The sequence below is a fragment of the Vigna angularis genome, chromosome 8 (genome assembly GCF_016808095.1).
Source record: "Vigna angularis cultivar LongXiaoDou No.4 chromosome 8, ASM1680809v1, whole genome shotgun sequence".
Taxonomy (NCBI): Eukaryota; Viridiplantae; Streptophyta; class Magnoliopsida; order Fabales; family Fabaceae; genus Vigna; species Vigna angularis.
The window spans coordinates 34,772,798-34,793,020 of NC_068977.1; the positions used below are offsets into that span (position 1 = coordinate 34,772,798).

General features: G+C 34.8%; 3 protein-coding genes and 1 long non-coding RNA gene across 4 annotated transcripts; 2 read left to right on the forward strand and 2 right to left on the reverse strand.

The window, feature by feature from the left end:
• Positions 1-2,033: 2,033 nt before the first annotated feature.
• Positions 2,034-7,112, reverse strand: LOC108345258 (ARF guanine-nucleotide exchange factor GNL2). The gene is made up of 3 exons (XM_052867234.1): positions 6,537-7,112; positions 5,558-6,039; positions 2,034-5,198 (listed from the first exon to the last, which is right to left on the reverse strand). Exons 1-3 carry the CDS (start codon positions 7,110-7,112, stop codon positions 2,132-2,134), a joined length of 4,125 nt encoding a protein of 1,374 aa, XP_052723194.1. The 3' UTR covers positions 2,034-2,131.
• Positions 4,597-7,406, forward strand: LOC128193546 (uncharacterized). Its single transcript, XR_008244850.1, has 2 exons — positions 4,597-5,222; positions 7,236-7,406. It is a non-coding gene; the product is annotated as an uncharacterized LOC128193546 (long non-coding RNA).
• Positions 7,407-8,917: 1,511 nt separating this feature from the next.
• Positions 8,918-17,841, reverse strand: LOC108343740 (DNA mismatch repair protein MSH7). The gene is made up of 17 exons (XM_017582091.2): positions 17,484-17,841; positions 16,403-16,940; positions 16,186-16,281; positions 16,042-16,097; positions 15,790-15,856; positions 15,292-15,387; positions 15,078-15,209; positions 14,926-14,959; positions 14,593-14,640; positions 13,296-13,492; positions 13,063-13,189; positions 12,689-12,966; positions 12,009-12,203; positions 10,622-11,026; positions 10,269-10,365; positions 9,926-10,053; positions 8,918-9,563 (listed from the first exon to the last, which is right to left on the reverse strand). The coding sequence occupies exons 1-17, from the start codon at positions 17,747-17,749 to the stop codon at positions 9,081-9,083; spliced, it is 3,243 nt and encodes a 1,080-aa protein (XP_017437580.2). The 5' UTR covers positions 17,750-17,841; the 3' UTR covers positions 8,918-9,080.
• A 1,623-nt stretch (positions 17,842-19,464) lies between these two features.
• On the forward strand, positions 19,465-20,223 carry LOC108345270 (multiprotein-bridging factor 1c). The gene has a single exon (XM_017583857.2). The coding sequence runs from the start codon at positions 19,572-19,574 to the stop codon at positions 20,007-20,009; it is 438 nt and encodes a 145-aa protein (XP_017439346.1). The 5' UTR covers positions 19,465-19,571; the 3' UTR covers positions 20,010-20,223.

A 20,223-nucleotide genomic window follows, 5' to 3' on the forward strand; every position in this document is an offset into this window, starting at 1 on the left:
GCCCTTTGTCAATCGTTTATACCATCAATGATAAAAAAAATTGACCACATTTTAGAAATACGAATATTACAGCCATTATTTTTATAGTATAGAATCAAACTAACTTTGACCAAAACATGGAAGAGGTTTTTTAAACCGCACCCGAAGAATTAGATTCTTTTTCCCATCATAATTGAACTCAAAAATATGAAAGAGTGAGAGGGAGATGCAACCATTGAGCAATGGAATATGTGTACTATTCATGGACTAGATGGTCCTAATTTCTTTTTCAACATATTTGCTAAATAGGAATTGCAGAGTTAGACTTTTCTGAAAAGGCTTAAATGCTTACTTCGGCCTCATGTTAAGAGGTGAATTTCTGTTCAGTACCCGATTTTAAAAATGAAGATATTGAGTTCCTATATTATGAAAAATGTATGAATAAGGTCCTATCCGTTAAATTGACAGCAACGGGGTTAAGTCCATGCTGATGTGGTCGTACTTTTTCTCTTCTCTCTTCTGCATACTAGTTTTTTTTGTTGAACTTGTTTTTTCTTTGTGGACCTTATTCATATACTTTTCATAACATAAGGATCCAATGTCTTCATTTCTAAAATCAGGTACTAAACAAAAATTTACCTCTTAACATGAGACGAAGTAAACATTTAAGCCTTTCTGAAAATTGTAAAGAGTAAAAAAGTTTGTTAAGAATTAGTAAAATCAGTAAAAATTTGATAAATATTGTAGAGAAACTAGTTTTTAAAACATAGATTTTATTTTATAGGTTAAATATGTTTTTAATTTTAAGTGATAATTATAATTAGTTTATCTTTAAAACATTAATTTAATCTTTCAATTTTAAAAATATATGAATTTAGTTTTTTTTAATTAAATTTTGTTAATTTTATTTAACATTTTAAATACAAAATAATTTAATTTAACAAAATTTGATTAAAAGAATTAAATTTCCATAATTAAAGTTGAGAAACTAAATTAATTTAAAATTAAAAAAAAAAACTTATTTTAATCTTATATATTTAAACTTATTTTATATTATGTTTTTTCTACTAAAACATTTTAAAAAGTCTATGAATAGTTTGTTATTTTTTACAAGTTAAAATTTTAATTTAAATGTGTTAGCAATGTAAAACATTTTATATTTATATTTAATTGTTATGTATGGAAGGTTATTGATTTGTTAATGACTCCCATAAATGTCACACTTAAGGTGATTTTTATACGGTTGAGTATAAAGTTTTATATGATAATGCATCAAGATGGCTGTAATATTCGTATTTCTAAAATGTGGTCAATTTTTTATATGTTACAGCCATTATATTTCACTGTGAATCATTTTACTACATAAATATCTTATATGTTATATCATTTTCTATGTTGGTTCATTTTTTAAAACCTCTATTGTTTTATTCATAATGTTAAAATATAGTTTATTATTTCTCAATTTCAGTTAATCACAATTGAATTAGGAGTTAAATATTTTCTCTATTCTTGTAAAATAAACAAATCTAGACCTATTCATTTCATACAAGTTAAAATTATATTAAACTTCAAACTATTGAATTGTCCGTTTAATGATTAGTTTGATTTTAAACATATATAATTTGAGTTCAAATTTTCACGAAAAGAAATTGCTTTGCATTGCCCATAATCAAGAAAAAAAAAGGTTTTTCTAACATTGTAAATATATTAATTAAAAATATATTAAAACATGAAAATCAGTGTTGAGCAGTATATTTTAAAAATATAACAAGAGAACAATACAAATAAATTGATCAAAGAATCTAAATTGAAAAACAGACAAGATAATAGTGTGATGTAAAAGTATGGTATAATATGAGATTGAAACCAAATCTTGAAAAAAAAATAATGCATTCATGGTTTACATTTTCCAAGATATACAAGAAGAGGGATGTTGCAATGAAATTAGAATATCTTCAAGGATGTAAGAAATGCTAAATACATTAGTTTCCTACCCTTTTAACATGTATGAGAGAACTGTGCACTAAGGTTAAGGGTATATGATACTACTGTTTTGCATCCGCAGAACAGAAGTTGAAGAACAGAGAAAGTCTGCTACAAAAACCAGTGAATGGTGTTAAAAATGACAGAGAAAAAGGGTAAAAAAATTAGTCTACAATGGAAACAATTCATCCTTGAGAGGAGGGCATATCCACTGTATCTGAATATATGTAATCTCCCACATATCATCATCTTCTCTTGGCTCCAAAATTCCCTCTTCCTTCATTTGAGTTATGATCTTTCTCAACAAATCAGGGATTGTTTCACTCAAAGTTGATGCACCATACTGTCCCAAATCAGCCTTCATGCATGTGTCCATCCTTCTCAATATGCCTAACCAGAATGTTCTAAATGCTGGAGACTCTGTTATCTGTTTCAGTGACTGCAAGTACATATCAGACAATTGCTCCATTGCAAGCTTAAGGGTCCCTTCCATGCTCCTTGTTTCCCTCTCTGCATTTTCCCTCCTTGAATACTCCAACATCTTCTCGTGAAGCTCATCAACCATGGCAAAGATCACAAGGTTGAAATAGTTGATGCAGTTTGATGAGATGAAAAGAAGATCCTCGGCTAGATTGAAACTCTTCTGAAGAGAATAAACTGCATGGTTTCTTATCTCCTCCTGTCTTGACAAGCTTGTCCTTCTGAATGCCTCTCCAAGTTTCACAAACAGGTTCATGTTGTAGTTTCCAGAAGAAGGAGCTCTTGAATTCTCGTCAATGGAGGAACTGCTATTGTAGCTTGATGCACTGGCATTGGTTCCCGGATCCGAGTATTGGCCTCTGTGCCATTGAATCAAAAGGGTTACTGAATCAGCCAACAGGTCCAGTATCTTTTTCTTTTTGTCTATTGGACTGTTCTTGGCTAAGAAACAACCAAAGGCACAGTCTATGCAATATGCGTAGTTTGTGCGTGATATGTAGGCGTAATCAGAGAATAATGCTATCAGAGCCTCAATTCCCACATCATATGTATCATGATGCCTCCATGCAACTGATAACAGATTCAGCACTGACTTCCATCCGATTTGTGTCTGCACATTTGCAGGGTATTCAATGAGTACTTTGCTAATTGTTTGTGCTATGACATCGTGACATGTGTCGAGGATTTCTTTATCAAGCTTCCACATTAAGGTTATGGACTTGAATATAAATTCCTCAACTAGTTTGTCCTCTCTTGGCGCAGAAAAGAGCTTGAGACAGACCTTGAGAAGTATTAGCATAGCTTTTTCTGCAAATGGGATTGGAGAGAACATGGGAAATTGGGCAACTGATAGGAGATATTCATGGAAGCTTGGCCAGAATACTTGGAATCTGTGTACATTGGCTACTGATATTGCACCGATCAAATCCCAGCAGAACTCAACTGTTTCCTCTTCCTCCACTGGGGTGCTAAATTTTTGGCCTTTTCCAGCCGCTGCGAAGATCAAAGATCTCCCAAGGCTTTGTAAGCATTCTTTGGGGATGTTTGAACAGTTGCTGAAGATGCTACCGATTTTGCACAGCTTGATCATTTTGCTATTCTGTTCAAATTCACTACCAAGGGTCAAACCATCTTCCATGCCCTCTGATGAAAGATTGGAAAAACGAGTGATCATGCTAGCAATTCTCTGGTAGCCAACTTTATGACCATCTGTTGGAGACATGGCACCTCCTGATTCAGGTGTTGTTGCGGCAACCACATCAAAATCAATGACAGGTTGGGTTAATAGTTTAAGCCTTTTGAGTTTTAACAAGCAATCGACTATGTTCTTCCAACCTCCTTGAATTGAGTCCCTGAAGTAGTTTGCTACTGTAAAAACAGCAACTGTTGCCATTCTTGGCTTTATATCATGACTAAAGGAGAACATGGTCTCTTCTATAGAAGCATAAGGGTTTAGTAGTGTTGTGAATTTGCAGAAAGATGTTATGAGCTCGTCAAGGGTATCCTCTAGTCCATACTGACAAATCCTTGCAACTGAGAATAACCCTTCAATGCACTCATGGAGTAACTCCTCTTCATCAGCATGCTCAAAGAACGATGAAAGAGCAGCCACTGATGGACCAGCAATGCAGGCAAACATGTCTCTACATATTCTGCGGTCATAGTCACATGGTGTGAAAGGTTGTGCCACTTTGGATCGGTTTATGAGCTGAATCCACCTACTTGGACTCATGTCTAGTGACACTGTGGTTTGAGAAAGGGAAAATGCACAGGTGGAAATGGATTGAAAAAGCGCAGAAAGGTACTCCCTAGGCAAATCCTGTCCTGCATTGATTGCTCTATTGTTCTTGATGAATTCCTCTTCTGTCATCTTCTTCTTGACTTGGGGGTTGTGCTGATCAGTGTTGAGCATGATGAGAGAGTAGCACAAGATGAGAACAGTGTCCTTGCTTGCAAACATGTCTGAGGATTGATGATCATAGAATCTCTCTGCAAATGCCTCAAGTATGCGTTGAATCTTCTGTGACTCTCCTGGCAGCAAAAAACTCTCCAGATAAAATCTAAGGGCAGTGTCAAGACTCATGCCTTGGAAATAGAAGGTGTCAGTGAATTCTTTGAGAACTTTGAGGTAGAAAGGATCAGGGTCTCCAAGAAATTCCCCTATTGTTTTCTTGTCTATGCCTGGAGTGTAGCGAAAGAAGTGACCATGAGCCTTTGGATCAGGAGGATCAGAGATTAACTTGGCATGTTTCAAGTACTCAAGACCCTTTTTGTTATCACGGTTGAAATGGTTTGCAGCAATTAGCAGTTTCTTTTTCTGAAGTCTTCTCAGCCTTACATGTTCCACCCAAGCTTCCAAGTATTTTTCTCTATCCATCTCCTCCCAAAAGGGTCTATACTCAGGCAATTGAATTGAGTATGCACCTACAGAACCTGAAGAACCATCTTTGTCAATGTTATCTGCAATGTTATGAATCATGATCAATAGTCCTTCAAAGGCTTGAATGTGGAGACTTGTGACATGCCCATTCAGTGCAAATGAGTGCTTGCAAAGCAGCCTCCCAATCTCCTCAAACACATTCCGACAACTTGGATCACAATCAAAGTTTGCATACGCTTCAACTATGAATGTTGGCTGTCTGCAGAAGTTTATTATTCCTTCAATTGCTACTTCTTGAAGCGCAATTGTGCTCCCAAAACTTGCAACTCTGAACAGCACGTATGAAAAGAATGCTTCCAGTTGGAATCGGATAGACCTACAAACACAAAAAAAAACAAAGGTAAATGACCAAATCTTGAATCATAGACTGTCATGTATGATGAACTTATTGACTCTTGTAGTTAAAAACTGATACTTTTTTGTTTTTATCTCAAACTTTGATCTTGTGAGATCCTTATATAAATGTCAACATGATTCACTTTTTATCATGCTAAAAAACAGTTAACAAATTTGGAGGAGAACTTCATTCATGCATTTAGTATGAAAACTAGATGAAAGTTTGAGATAGGAACCAGGCAACATCGTGTTATAGTTTAGGGAAAAGAATATAGTTAACCCTAAGTAAAATCAATCTCTCTTGAGGCTTGTTAGTTCTTTACATGAAGTATCTCTGACCTGCGGAGAAAGTGAAAGGCATTCAACACAGTGCTGCAAATCATGGAGAGCACAAAGGAGCTAGACCATGTCCCATAGTAGATCAAATGGTGAAACAAGTCATCTTGGATCATCCTCAAGAGCTTTGGGTGCTTTCCTATCTCATCCCCACTCAGTTCTACCGCCGAGTTTATCAAAACCAAAGCAAAAATCTGAACATCTTCATCAGCAGTGTGAGTAGTAGACCCATCTGCCTCAACTATGGAGACAACATTCAACAAAGAGCACAAGAAATGAAATATGTCAATGGCACAACGAATGCCGTAGCCAGATTCCAGACCACCACCCTCATCACCATCCTCCATGTCAGATTCTGAGTCCCCTTCTCTATCCTTAGCCTCAATCTCTGGTAACCTTTTAAACACAGCCTGGATAAGCTCGTGCATGGTGTACCTCGCATTCCTCTGCAGTAAATCTCCTCTACTCGCGGATTGTTGAACAACCTGAAAGCAGGATTTAAACCCTCTTACGTTAGAAAGTAACACCAGAATGTTATTTATGGAAAAAAAAATAAAAACATACAGGAACAGAACATTCTGTAAATGGTTTATTTGTCTGTCTTTGATACTACATTAACAACTGAGGTTTATGTGAAGAAATTTGACATTTTTGTGACCATAAATGACTATGATTACAGATACTTGGGCTGCCTTGGTCTAAAATTTCTTACACTATTGAAGATCGTGACAAAATCACAAACACTGCCTTAATGCAATTTTACAATTGCATTATAGCAGAAAAGACTCCAAAAACCTTGACATTGCATTCAGCAATGATGTTGTCATACTGTCTTTCAATCCCACAAAATCATCATATACTATAAAATCGTTTGACGTGAATCTACAACGATAATAACCACTAAAAGCTTACATAAACGGAACAATACATCTGTAACAAATGAGAAAAAACAACAGAAGATAGTATCTTTATGTTGATCGACCTGAAAGCAAGTGTTGATGAGGGTGCAAACAGATTGATCGGAGAGCAAATCCGAAGCCCTGTGGTTCATTATCCCGGTTAAAACCTGCAATATCTTCATCATAACCGCATCCTCGGAAACCGGGTCGGTCTTCTCAAGCCTGCAGCTGGTGATCCCAGACACAACAGACTCAATACCCTCTCTTGCACCCGACGTCTTCTCATCGAAGATTTCGAACTTGAGAATCTTGAGAACCGCGGAGAGAGCAACGCCGGTGGCGGCCGCCGGAACGTCGTCGCTTATGATAACATCAAGGAAGGGGGTAAGGTAGATGGTAGGGTCGACGGTGCGCCACTCTTGCTGAGGGTTGAAAATGAGAGAGCGAAGGGATCTTAAGGAACTGATGAGGGAAGAGTCGTAGGTTTCATCTGGGGCAGATAGGTTGTAGAGAGGAATACACTCTGGACGACGAACCACTGCTATAACTGCGCTAACTTCGGTGTTCAGCATGCATGATAGGCCTAGTTGTCTTCTTCTCGACTTCGTGGTGCCCTTCTTGTTTACAACGTCGTGCATGAAATCTTGTACGTTATCCATAGCATGCATGAAAAAGGGTCGTTGAAAGAATTAACCTTTCATCTTAAGGACGTACTCCAGTTTTACTCTGTTTCTACGTAGTCATAATGAAACTCAAACATTTTTTGTTTTGTTTTGGCTTAGGTTGTAGTGAGAGTGGAAGAGACCGAGTACGAAGGAAATGAGAGGACACAGGGAATGATGGGAAAAAATATTGCCGAATTGTTTGGTAAAGAAGTGGTAGAGTTAATTTGCTTTTTCTTGTATTGTATAGGTGCAATTTTTCTATGGTTAGAAATTGATATTTCATGAGGAGATGCAGCATTTTGTTTTGAAGTAATGTTTATTCAGAAAGGTTGCAGTTATCTTCTCTGTCCTGCTCGTACACATAATTTAATAGTTTAATCCATCAGACTAAAACTATCGTTTGATAACTGCTTTGATTAAATATTAATGTAATTAACTGCAGATCAGCATAATGGGAGTCAGGAGGTCGTGTGTAATTTCCAAACTTTTATTATAATAAGAATTAGATTTGGTGATTTTTTTATAAAATACATGGTTTGATGTTAATAAATAATAAAATATAATAAAAAATAAAATTATTAAGATTTTTTTTCTGACTTTTGAGTTACTTATTATTTCTGTTATTTCTCCCACTTTTATATGTTCTTTCTTATTTAGGAGGAAAAAAAATTAAAATGCAAACTTATGATTATGTTTTCATTTGAGCTGATTTTGTAGAAAAATAGACAATTCTCTCTTATCCTATTTTATAGTAATATATTACTTTTATAATTCCCTTTTTTTACCTTTTTTTACATTATGAGTATTTTGTATAATATTTTTTATATATTTTAGCTTTCAAACCTTAAAAATAAATGAAGATAGTATTTTTAATCCAATTATGTTAAAAAAAATTACTTATTAAATATCTTTTCTTATATTGAAGTTAGAACATTTTAAACTGTGTATAAAACTGAAATATTAACATGAAACCTAAATATTAAAGAAAAAATGTCAAATTGTATAAATAACTCATGTTAATATAAAAAATATTGGACACGTAAAAATAATCAGTGTATATAGATTAAAAAGACTTACTTCGTTCATTTTTAAAATTTAGATATAAAAAATATATGAAAGTTTTAGATATGAACGAATTTTATTTTTCCAAGGACTAAAAAGATATTAAACCATTTTTTATTTATAAAAAAAGTTACCTCACAAATTCAACTTCTTCAACTAATTTAAAATATGATAGTAATTGTTCAATAAAAAAACCCTAATTAATATTCAAGAAATACTAATTGTTCAATTAAAAAACCCCTAATTAATATTCAAGAAATTTCATATTAATTTTATGGAATGTGATCTACCAAAACATCAAATATTCAATTAATAAAAAAGATGAAATTAAAAAACTTATTTAAAATAAATTCATATAAAATATTTAAAATAAAAAAACTTATTAAATTATATATTTTGTATTAATGACAATATTAAATATATAAATTTAAGTAAATTATTTTGGTTAATTAAGTGATAAATAACGATTTTACTTTTTCAGTTATCACAGGAGTCGGTTATTCTAAATTGCTCATTCTTTTCAGGTATTGATTTGATATTTTCGTAAAATTAAATTGTCAGGAATGAATTATAAAACAAAAGTGAAACGAAATTGGCGCCCTTATAACTTCTAAGCTTTTATCTTGTTTTTATAGGTAAAAACTTCAATACTGTCTTTTCAGTTTCTCCATTTTTTTCGTCTTTCTAACTCAATCTTCCTCACATTTCATACCCATTAAGTGAATGTAAAAAAGATCAGTACCAAAAAATAATAAATTCAATCTAAAACTTTTTACGTGGCATATTTTCTGTTATCCAAATGTATCCCAAACAATGAACGATAATAAAGAAGCCTTCCATTTTCCAAAATGAGAATAATTTTACATGACAGACTACTCCCTACCTATCGAACCCCATATATCATCTGCACTTGCCTGATACAAATGAAGTTTTCAGTTCATACCACACACAGATCAATGTATCCAAAACATCTTCATCCAGCGAGTTACAATCTTCTATTCGTGAGATAGACACCAAGGTTTTCAACCATTCTTCATGAAGGGTTGAGAACTCTGATCTCTGTTCGCTTGTCCTAAAACTTTGTCCAATTGATTTTTTCATCCGTTGGCTAGCCTTAGAAGCAATGTTCACCGTTTTTTCTGGGATTCCAGCCATGAGGGCAACCTGCAATCCGTAGCTCTCTGGACATGCTCCGGAGGCAAGCTTATATAGGAAAACTAATTCTTGATCACGCATGGAATAAGTGTCAGATTTTGACTTGAAAGCACAAGCCATGTGCTGCATTGTAACGCGTGGATGAGAGGCAAACTCTTTCGTGAGCGGATGGTAATGAGTGGCAAATAGCATGCGACAGTTAACCTTCTCAATCAGATGCCGGAATACCTGTGCACATCCACAATTATTTAAAGAGACAGAATACCGAAACATTATCGAAGTCATAAATTACTAAAGGTGATAGGAATACCAACATAGAGGTTTTAAAAATGCTCGGGACCAAATGTTAGAGAATAATAGAAGAATCTTAAGAATCATATGTTGTAGGTCATTTTCTTTCATGGATAACCCTGTTACTACTAAACATAGTATCGTTGTTTTTCTTTCTTTGCATTTTTCCAATGCCACTCGAGTGTTAAATCTTTTAGTACTTCCAGTCGGTGAAGTATAGAAACACCATACTTACAAATAGATCCAAAAGTTTTCATCCAAGAAAAAGACAACAAAGAATAGTAAAGATGGAATCTCACAGCATATGCAATGGCGTAGCCATCAAAAGTGCTTGTTCCTCGACCCAATTCATCAAGGATAACAAGAGAATCTTGAGTGGCATTCTGAAGCACCGAAGCAGTTTCTGTACACTCAATATAGAAGGTACCTAAAAAATACGAAGTTTGTTGGTATTGGCAATCAATAAAGTCAGCTAAACTGTATCTGAACACATGGACATTTTGAGACCACACTCTAGATTTTACAAGTTTTGAAAAAACCCTACTAATGTCAGCGAAGTTATCAAAGTGCTTAGGTATGCAGTTTCTTTGATGCTCAAGCATGTCAAAAAACCATAAAGCCCATCTGTTTTTGTTTACTTACTCTCGCCTGTCATGATTCTATCTTTGGCTCCAAGTCGTGTGAAGATGATATCCACAACCGAGAGAACACAACTTTCACATGGCACATAACAGCCTAACTGCAAAGACCATCATATATTTATAAAAGACGCATCAGAAGAACAATCTAACAGAGTAAACAATGTAGAACACATGCACTTTCTTTGAAGTTTCAGTGGGAAAAGGATGTGTTGTAGTTTTTCTTCATTTAAATACTTAGTCAGCCATTCCTCATTTAAATACTTAGCCAGCCAGTGAGATTTTAATTTAGAAGTAATTACGTAACAATCATTTCTAGCTTAACCAAACAAGTGAAAAGGGGTGAAGAGAAAAAACCTGGGCCATAATAACAGCCAGGCAGGTGGAACGCAGAAGAGTTGACTTTCCTCCCATGTTTGGTCCAGTAAGCAGCAAAGTGCGAGGATGAGATCCATCTTCACTCTCACCAAGGATTATGTCGTTTGGAACAGGCAAACACCCGCTGTCTCCAAGGGCAAATGGATGCCATAGTCCCTTCATCTTGAGCACAGTTCCTCCGGTGTCACCACTTGTTCCTTTTGATGCTACTATGACCGGCCGAGACATATTTCCACAAGAAAAGCTAGAAGTGACAGCAAAAGATCGTAATACGTCAATGCAATTGATGGCATGAACCACTTCAAACCACTGAACAGCTTTCTCCAAAAATAATTCAGCAAGAATTGTGAGCGTTTCAGCATCCGAATCTGTGACGTCATGATTCTAGAACAGACTATACCATTAGATATACACTCCATGATAATAGGTCACTGTATATGTTCACAAACATTAACATATAATTGATGAAAGTGAAAATAAACATTTTCCATACATCAAAAATGCTAAAATACCAAATGTCCACAGTAAAAGGCAATGCAGTAAGAATCAAAAGTGCTGCTAAGTTTTTATCTTAACAAAAAATTAGCAGAAGTGCATTTGATAATTACGATGACTATATAAATTTTATTCAGAAAGGTCTTCGGTATAATATATTAAAATTGCTAAAAGTGTTATCACAAAAGGTGTTCAAATGAATCAAACAATTTCAAACTTAATAAATGAGTCCAAGTAACCTGAAAAAATGGGTTAATTGATTTAGAAAAATAAAGATTTAGTAATTTTCGTTTGGCTGACTCCCCTAACAGAAATTAGACTATGACCCGAATAACGCCAGGCCAACACAAACGCCTAAGCCACAAATTCAAGTGTCATGCCTCCACTTAAATTCACTTCCCTTTATCATTTTTAGCATCCTCAACATTTAGGCCTATAGCCTCGAAGTTTCCTGGAGCAAAATCACAATTTCCTACTTGGTTGCTTATTGTTATGCACAGCGAGGTACCTCCATTTCAATCATATATCCAATATTTGCAAACTAGAAATACTTCCATTACCATTAGCAGAAGTGACAGGTGAATAAGAAAAGCTTCTCCGTGAATATTAATCCACCTCAATCTAACACTTTTAAATAAATCATTAGGAACTAATCAACTATTAAAATTTCCAAATAACAGCAACTGTTACCAGCAGCGTGTGATTTATATTCTAATTTACAATAAAAATAACAGCACACCCAGTTTTTAACAAATTCAGTATTCCATATAACAATTTAAATCAAATGAACCGAGACATAGTTCCTGGGCAGCGAAGAAAATGTGGAGGAAAGTTAACGTTATTTGAAAAGCTAGTAAGGCAGAAAGTGTACCTGATAATTTGGGAAGTCACTGTGCACAGCTGCTTCAAACTGAATAAGAAATTGATCAAGGCCCTCACTACCAGTCAGAATTGGTAGTTTAAAAACTTTGGTCAAAGATGATATTAGAGGCTGCTCTTTCATTAAAAGAAGCAACAAACTCAAAGCAGTCCGAAGGCCATTCACTAGTGATCCAAACACTTTCACCTGTATTACATTGAAAATTATGTGCACATAATAACAGAAAATTAGTGAACCAAATATCACAATATAACCTTAAGTTCAGATCTTGAGTATATTATAAAAAATTGCTATTAGTCAAAAATCTCAAAACATGTATATATCGGTTATCCAGCTTGGACAACAAACAATATGATCAGATTTCTCCTTATATAGGTATAGACAAATTTTTCCAGGACCAATTTCACTGTTTATGTATTAGCCACATGTTTTCCTTCTAAGGAGTGCAGCCGCCCCATGTCCATGGCATGAAATATGTGACTAAGTAATTTAGACATGACAGACACAAGTATAGTGATATTGAAATGAGATGTTGCCAGCAAGTCTTTTTGGCACACTAAAATGAGTATTTAGCTCCTAAATGAGTGAAGAAAAATTGATCAGACATCACACTAACAAACATTAAGTATATCCATTACAAATTTGGCATAAAAGCAGTAGCAGGAACTCACCCTCTGCTTCAATATTTTCTTTCCTAACAAGGGCAGTAAGAGAGGGCCTGATAATTGAAGGCTGGACTTAATTCGGCCAAGCAAATGTTCCAAGTCTGGAAGCTTGCGAAGATGTTGAGCAATGTGTGATATAATCTCTGGGTTAGCCATTAGATCATCCACTACATCAAGCCTGTTGTTAATTATTTCGGCATCTACCAACGGACAGCAGATCCAGTTTCTAAGGAGTCGCTTTCCAGATGAAGTTACACACTTATCCAGACAATTATACAAGGAACCTGAAACTCAAGCAGAATATGTCATGATTTCACAGAAATTTCCAATGAAAATTATATTGGAAATTTTGAGAGTGCTGAAATAGGACAAGTACTAGCCTGATTTGCTACCATCCTCATTATTAACAAAGAGTTCTAGATTCATCATTGTTGGACCATCCATTTTCACGCAACCCCTGTAAACTTGGTATGGATACAAATCCCCACTCTGTAGGACATCATCTAACTATATAAAAAGTGTAACAAATTAATTAACTTAAACAACAAGCACACAGATACATTTAGTGCTAACCCCCTCAAGAGAGGCATCATTGTATTGTATAAAATTGTACCATCAATCTATCAAGATGACCAATCAATCCACCCAGAGCAGACAAGGTGATTTCACGATGAATCACATTGTTCAGCACATGGTCCAGCGAATGAGATGATCCTTTGAAGTATCCCTTTGAGTGAATTAAATCCCTAATTTCAGAGTTCACCAAGTCAGTGATTGACTGAACTGGAGTGAACTGTAGTGCAGCCGAACCTGCAATAGGGAAAGAAAATCAATACTGAGATTCCAGGATGCTTTCCAAAATTTAAAATGAATGAATTCAGCTTAGAACAACTAAAAACATTATTTGAAAAGTTCATGATTTAAAAGGTCGATGTTATGCTAAAATATCTAACTGCAAAAATATGCAAAATTTGCAAACTCCAAATTATTCCTAATGCAACATACATCAAATTATTCACACTGTCATAAACACACAGGATTGTATATTAAGAGCATGATCTTTTGTTACCTCAAACAAATTATGAGAAACTCAGCATATAAAACGTGATATGAAACGTCCTAATAGAACCGCTTGCTGTAACACAAAGGTAATATCCATACCAACTTAATTCCAAAAGAGAATAGGTAGCTTGATTTATCTATATATATTTATAGATATCATAGAGATACAGTATAGACTGTGTAGGTCATTTATAAAGTACAACTGACAGCGTGAATGTTAAATCAACGCTTGTCCTTAAGTCAAAGAAAAACTAGATTCCCCGAGGAATAATTTTGTTCACAATAATTGCCACCACCAGATATTTGCTTTAAATTTTTATTGTGCAAAATAATTATTTTCCAGCAAGGGTTTGTAGCTCACGAACAAATTGTTCTAACAACAAACTCATTCTAATACATATCAAGTATTGGTTAAAATTTATTGAAAACTACAAAAATGAAATGAAAAATCCATAAAAAGAAACTGAGACACAAAAACTAGTGATTTTTACAATGAATTTTAACTCCAATATAAAGTGTTCAAAACGAATGTGTAAGAAAATGCATTGTTAACATTTCTCTTCACATACAGCTTCCAAGCATAATAAAAAAAAGTGGCAGAAACGCCCATTTAAAATTCTAGAATATTCTCAGTCTAAACCATGAGAAATTATTAGGTAGTCTTCCACTACTGCCCATTCTATGGTTCCAATTAATCTTTAAGTGATACATTTTAGTTTTTATATTTAAGATAACAAATAATAATATTAACTACAAATCACATAAAGATTTGTTACAACCATGAACAGAAAGTGATCCAGGACTACCTAATAATTTCTCATAAACCACAAGGAAGGATCACATCTTACCAATTAATGAGAATTTTCTAAGTGCTTTCTGAGCTTCTTTGGACAACCCTGCAAAACAACATCATATTTTAACGTTAAGATATAAAAATTAGAAGTGATGTGCATTCAAGTCAAAAGGAATCGTGCCAGCACTCCTTAGTACAATCTTTCCAACACATTTATTTCATAATTGGGTGAATTTTATGAGAGACCCATTAAATAAAAAGTGGGCAGAGCAGCACAAATATTCAAATGAATTCACAAAAAAATTCACCCATTAATTTTATGTCAGAAAAAATAAGTGTCAGCATTTTTGTTCAATTTAAAGGCAAACTGATAATTCATGGCATTCACCTCTGCTGTCATATATAACTTCCTTGGGTGACACCTACAACCCAATTCCCAGAATTAAATTAGCTAATAATTTGGCAAAATGGAATGATCATTCACATAAAGTAAATACAAAATCAAGAATAAAAAAAACAAAGGGGGTATTGTGAGCATACTTGAATCAATAAGGCCCCTAAAGCAGAACAGGACGTATCGTCCTCTATGGAGCCAACCCAAAATCTGAGCCGAGCACAATCAACAAAAGCAAATCCATACACAACGGAACCATTATCCAAGTCATTGCTTTCCTATAGAAAACATTTAATTCACCATCATACATAACAATAATAGCAAACAAAAAATGAACAAGTAACAGTGAGAAATAAGAACCTCTTTTATTGCGAGGAGGTGAACAGCATCAGGACCAATGTTAGCATCAACATTGGTTGATGGAGTGACTACCTGAACTAACTTTCTCCGAATAACCTGAAATCCAGCAGTGAAGGTCATACCATGCAAAAAAAAAAGTCAATTAAAAAGCATAACAGATACTGGATGATATCATACATAGACTTATGAAGTCAAGTGACAGCTGTGTCGTGTCCAGTTTACAGTCCCCAACATCAATTAGAAACTTCGCAAAAGTTTCTTGCGTTATTATATTTGATAAAGTAAAGCTAAAGCACGAGAGATTCAGAACATTAACTGAAGAAATAGAGATTCGGACTACTCCCTCATATAGTTACAGTAACCTAGAGAATGTGAGAGTGTGTGTGAGTATTAGACTTGTTGAAGCGTAACTCATCACGCAAAGCCAAATATTGAACACGTTTACATAAAACTTCTGAAGCTATATAGCCATACAACTGCAAGGACAGGAAAACTTACAGAGTTAGCCCCCCTAGCTTTTGCTGCTTCAGATGTCTCTAACTGCTCCACTCGTCCAACCTTATACCTTCACAATGAAAGCAGCATACTAAGTCCACAAAAAGTTAACTAGGAATTGCTGAGAATTAACACCGTCCATTCTAAGCAGAATTAGCTATAATGATCTTAAGGTGCACAAAATTCAAAATCCACATTGAGCATAATAAATATGGTATCCCTATCAACTATCACATCAAATTCATGGTTCCTTACCCACGTGCAACCAGCTTTTGAATGGCATCATCAATTCCACTTTCAGATATACCAACCTGAACCAATAAGTAAAACAGTCACTGGAAGACATCAACTAACAGAAAAGCATGTCAAGCGCCAGCCAAAATATAAATTTGGAATCACCTGTCGACATTTTCCAACACCACTTAAAGTTATTTTCCAATCAAGCTCCTTATGACCAATGTCAGCATCCATTTCATAAAGCTCATAAAATTTTCCCTACATTGACCATTAATTGCGGCATACTATTATTACCCAACGGTTATGCATAAAATACCAAATAAACTACAGGATCCAGAGGAATTAAGAAACCAATATTCAAAGAGCTTGATAAACTAACCACTTTAAAAAATAGCACAACATCCATATATTTACATTTGACACTCCAATACTGTTTCTGTGATGCTGACAGTTTTGACAAAACTTCTGGTGGAATATAAAGAGTCGTCCTGTCATACAAAGGATTATTCGGCCTTCTTCCATTAGCATCCCTGATTCGAGAAGGATCAAGCCACTCAAACTTGCTGGCCATTTCTACTTCCTTCTTAGTCGTGTCCAATGCCATTGAATCATCGAGAAACCTGACTCGTTTGCCAGAATTTAGCAAGGAACCAAACTTGGATCCAGCATCACGACTACGCTTTACCTGTGAAGGAAGAGGCTGCATTCCTGGGGTTTCTGGTCCAGCAACATCGTCATCGGTTACAATCAGTGTCATGTTTTGCTGATTAGCATTTTCCTTGAAACTCCCAGCATCATCTTTTGCTTTCACCAGAGGTTGAAAAACTGCTTCCTTGTGCACCCCTTCACGATCAGTATCAGCACGTATTCCCACTGGTTGAGAAGATTTAGACAAACTACCATTCAATGGACAGCTCCTGTAAAAAAATGCACGTAAGTTGCCCATGATTTTAGTCGCAACATCAAAAAAATTTGACCCACCACAGGTGCCAACATGCTTGCCCTGAATTTGCAATAACATCAACGACCACAATGAAACTGCAACTGAGATTGTGATTTTAAACATCCGTAGCATCCATTAAACAGCCATTTCCTTTACGAAGCCGAAACTGCTTCAATTTCAACAGTGTCTTCCGCTCAGTAATCTCTAAATTTCTAAGGAAACTGAAATTACGTTTGTGCATTTCAAATTAACAAAATGCCGAATAGTGCTACGATTCAACTTACAATGTCTTATCAATTTCACTTGAATAGTTCAACGACATTCTACCAACATCATTACGAAATAAACTATTGAAACAAAATGCACCAGTGCTTCACCTTTAACACAAACGAATACCATAAAAGCATAAAGGAGGCATCAAAATATAGCGAAGAACGATCGAAACGCATTTCTGCTTTATCGCGCTTCCATAAAACTCTAAGCTAACGACTCGGAGAAGGAAAAGAACTAAGCGTACCTCTTAGCGATTCTTTCGTTGTCGTCGACCTTGACGAATTTGTGCATGATGCTCTCAAACAAGGAGGGGCCAGAGTTGTTCTCTTTTGGCGGGAAATTCGCCGGCAAAACGCGACGAGGCACCTTCTCCGGCGGAGTATCGGTTCCTCTGACATCGTCGGTCGGCGGCGGTTGACTAGCGGCAGCAGTACCGTGGCGGTCGAATTTGTCAACCGTCGGAGCGGTGGGAGGTCGCTCAACGTTAATACGCTGAAAATATCTATGCATAATGTGGAAATTTTTGGCGCCAAAATATTCTTGAGAGCTTAACCCTTGGAGTACTACAGAGTAGAAATGGTGGAAGAGGGTTTTATAGTGTCCAGAACTTTTATACATGAGCGCTTCTTTCTAGCCCTTTTTGGAGGGAAATCTTTAGTTACATTTTCTAGGGAAAGAAAAAAGTTTAAATAAATATACTTATGATAGCTATTTAATAAAATATACTCAATAAAATGTGCTAATTTTTTTTTTGTAAAAAAATGTTTTTAATCATTTTTTTATACATTTTACTTGCCGAGATTTTTGGGAAGTTTCTCCTCCTATTTTCTAGTATATTTTTTATTTAAATAAAATTTAAAATTAAAAAAAAAAAGTATTCATAGTTAAAAATAATACTATATCGTAGTATAAATTGTCTATCATCAAATTAAAATACAACTATATGATAAAAATATTCAACAAGAGGTTTTAATTATAATATACTTATGTTTAGAAAAAACCACATTAAAAATTTATATTGAAGTCTTTTACTTTGTAATGTTTTAAAGATTTGAATGTATTAAAAAGTAAATATAATTTTGTTTTGTTATTGTTGCGAGGATGGATTAATCTTTTAGCCCGTTTTTTAATGGACCGACCTGTTGTTAGATGGATCATAACCTATACATACTGGGTTGGACAGTTTTCGAAGTGTTTCTTCGTGTACCTTCTCACATTTTTTTCATGCATTCTCATGTTTTTTTAAATTTTAAAACTATTCCTTACATTTTAAAAAATTCTACATCTCATTTCTCTTTTTCAACAAATTATAAAATTTGTTCAAGAAAAAATCTTTTAATAAATTTTGAAAAATTTGTTGAAGTTTTGAAAAAACTTTAACGAATTTTGATACGAACTTTTCAATAATTTTAATAAATTTTGAAATCTGTTAAAGAAAATTATTTTTATAATGTAAATACATGAAGATATGTGAGGTGGTGAAAAAGAAACACTCCAATTTTTGTCATTCCAAATTATGAATTTAAAATAAAACATAATTTATTAAAAATCATATAAAAGCCTATTTAAAATAAAAGTGTATTACAGTATCGTGGTCTAGTAAATAACATATTAGATTATTAAACTTGGTCAATTACCAAACAAATAAGTCCATTATAAATCAAAAACACATTAATATTAATGTTTATCAACTTAAAAATATAGTATGATAATATACAATTTAGTTATAATTAAGTTAATATTAATTAAAAATTCAATCTAAAACTTATAAATAAAAATTTAAAATAAATAGATAAATAATTTCTTGTGCTATTAATTATTAATCATCAACCGATCTTCACATCAAAATATTTTTTTATAGGTGAACGATTGGTTCCATCCTTAAATTTAACGATAACATTCAAATTTTGGAAAATTGCAGTTTAGACAGTTAAGTTTTATCCGAAACTAAAAGTGTTTATTGTTTTTTATTTGCATGAAAAACTACTCAATAGTTCTTTAATTACTAAATCTTGTAAATACATTTTTTCCTCCTATAGGATTTACCGTATTAAAATCCACCACGAAAATAAAAGGAGGTAATGAGTTGTATTTTTTTTACTAAATACTAAATTAAATACATTCGTCCATATCCGTCGAACTTTCGAGATAAGTGCAGAAGGTCAAATTCCATTTACGCTACCATCACAAACATGCAAACGATAATGGAACGTTCCAGAGACTCATTTCGCCACCCTTATAAAACTCTCATTACTCTTCCCTGTTTTCATAACTCGCCCTTCATTTCTTCAACTAGTAAGTAATCAATTACAGGAATCGGGTTTCTTGCACGATGCCGAGTCGATCAACGGGAGTCATAACCCAAGACTGGGACCCCATCGTTCTGCACAAGGCCAAGCCCAAGGCGCAGGACCTCCGCAACCCCAAGGCCGTGAACCAGGCGCTCCGATCCGGCGCGGAGGTGCTTACTGTCAAGAAGTTCGACTCCGGTTCGAACCGGAAGGCCGGCGGTCCGGCTGTGAACCCGAGGAAGCTGGAGGAGGGGACGGAGCCAGCAGCGTTGGAGCGCGTGGCGGGGGAGGTCCGGCACGCGATCCAGAAGGCGCGTTTGGAGAAGAAGATGAGCCAGGCGGAGCTGGCGAAGCAGATCAACGAGCGAACGCAGGTGGTGCAGGAGTACGAAAACGGCAAGGCAGTGCCTAACCAGGCCGTGCTGGCCAAGATGGAGAGGGTTCTCGGTGTCAAACTCAGGGGCAAAATCGGAAAGTGAGATTTTAACTCTCCGTGTTATCCATCACCATCATCTATATTCAGGATTTGTTTCTGCGTTTCTTTGAACATATGCATGATTGGAATTTTGTGAGAGTTCAAAGATTTTAAGGAGTGAAAGAATTACTAGAGGAATAGGATCACTCTAATGAAACATTTGTGTAAAAGAATGAAATGTATAAATGATCTTTGTTTTGTTCTTTTTTTATCTTTAA

Coding starts and splice junctions, on each gene's coding strand:
- LOC108343740 (XM_017582091.2), bottom strand. CDS start 17,749: ATGCATAGATATTTTCAGCGTATTAACGTTGAGCGACCTCCCACCGCT. Junction 15,210..15,291: donor ACCTCCTCGCAATAAAAGAG/GTTCTTATTTCT, acceptor TGTTTTCTATAG/GAAAGCAATGACTTGGATAA. Junction 14,960..15,077: donor TAGGGGCCTTATTGATTCAA/GTATGCTCACAA, acceptor ATTGGGTTGTAG/GTGTCACCCAAGGAAGTTAT.
- LOC108345258 (XM_052867234.1), bottom strand. CDS start 7,112: ATGGATAACGTACAAGATTTCATGCACGACGTTGTAAACAAGAAGGGC. Junction 6,040..6,536: donor TCATCAACACTTGCTTTCAG/GTCGATCAACAT, acceptor TCCTGCTTTCAG/GTTGTTCAACAATCCGCGAG. Junction 5,199..5,557: donor GCCTTTCACTTTCTCCGCAG/GTCAGAGATACT, acceptor TTGTGTTTGTAG/GTCTATCCGATTCCAACTGG.
- LOC108345270 (XM_017583857.2), top strand. CDS start 19,572: ATGCCGAGTCGATCAACGGGAGTCATAACCCAAGACTGGGACCCCATC.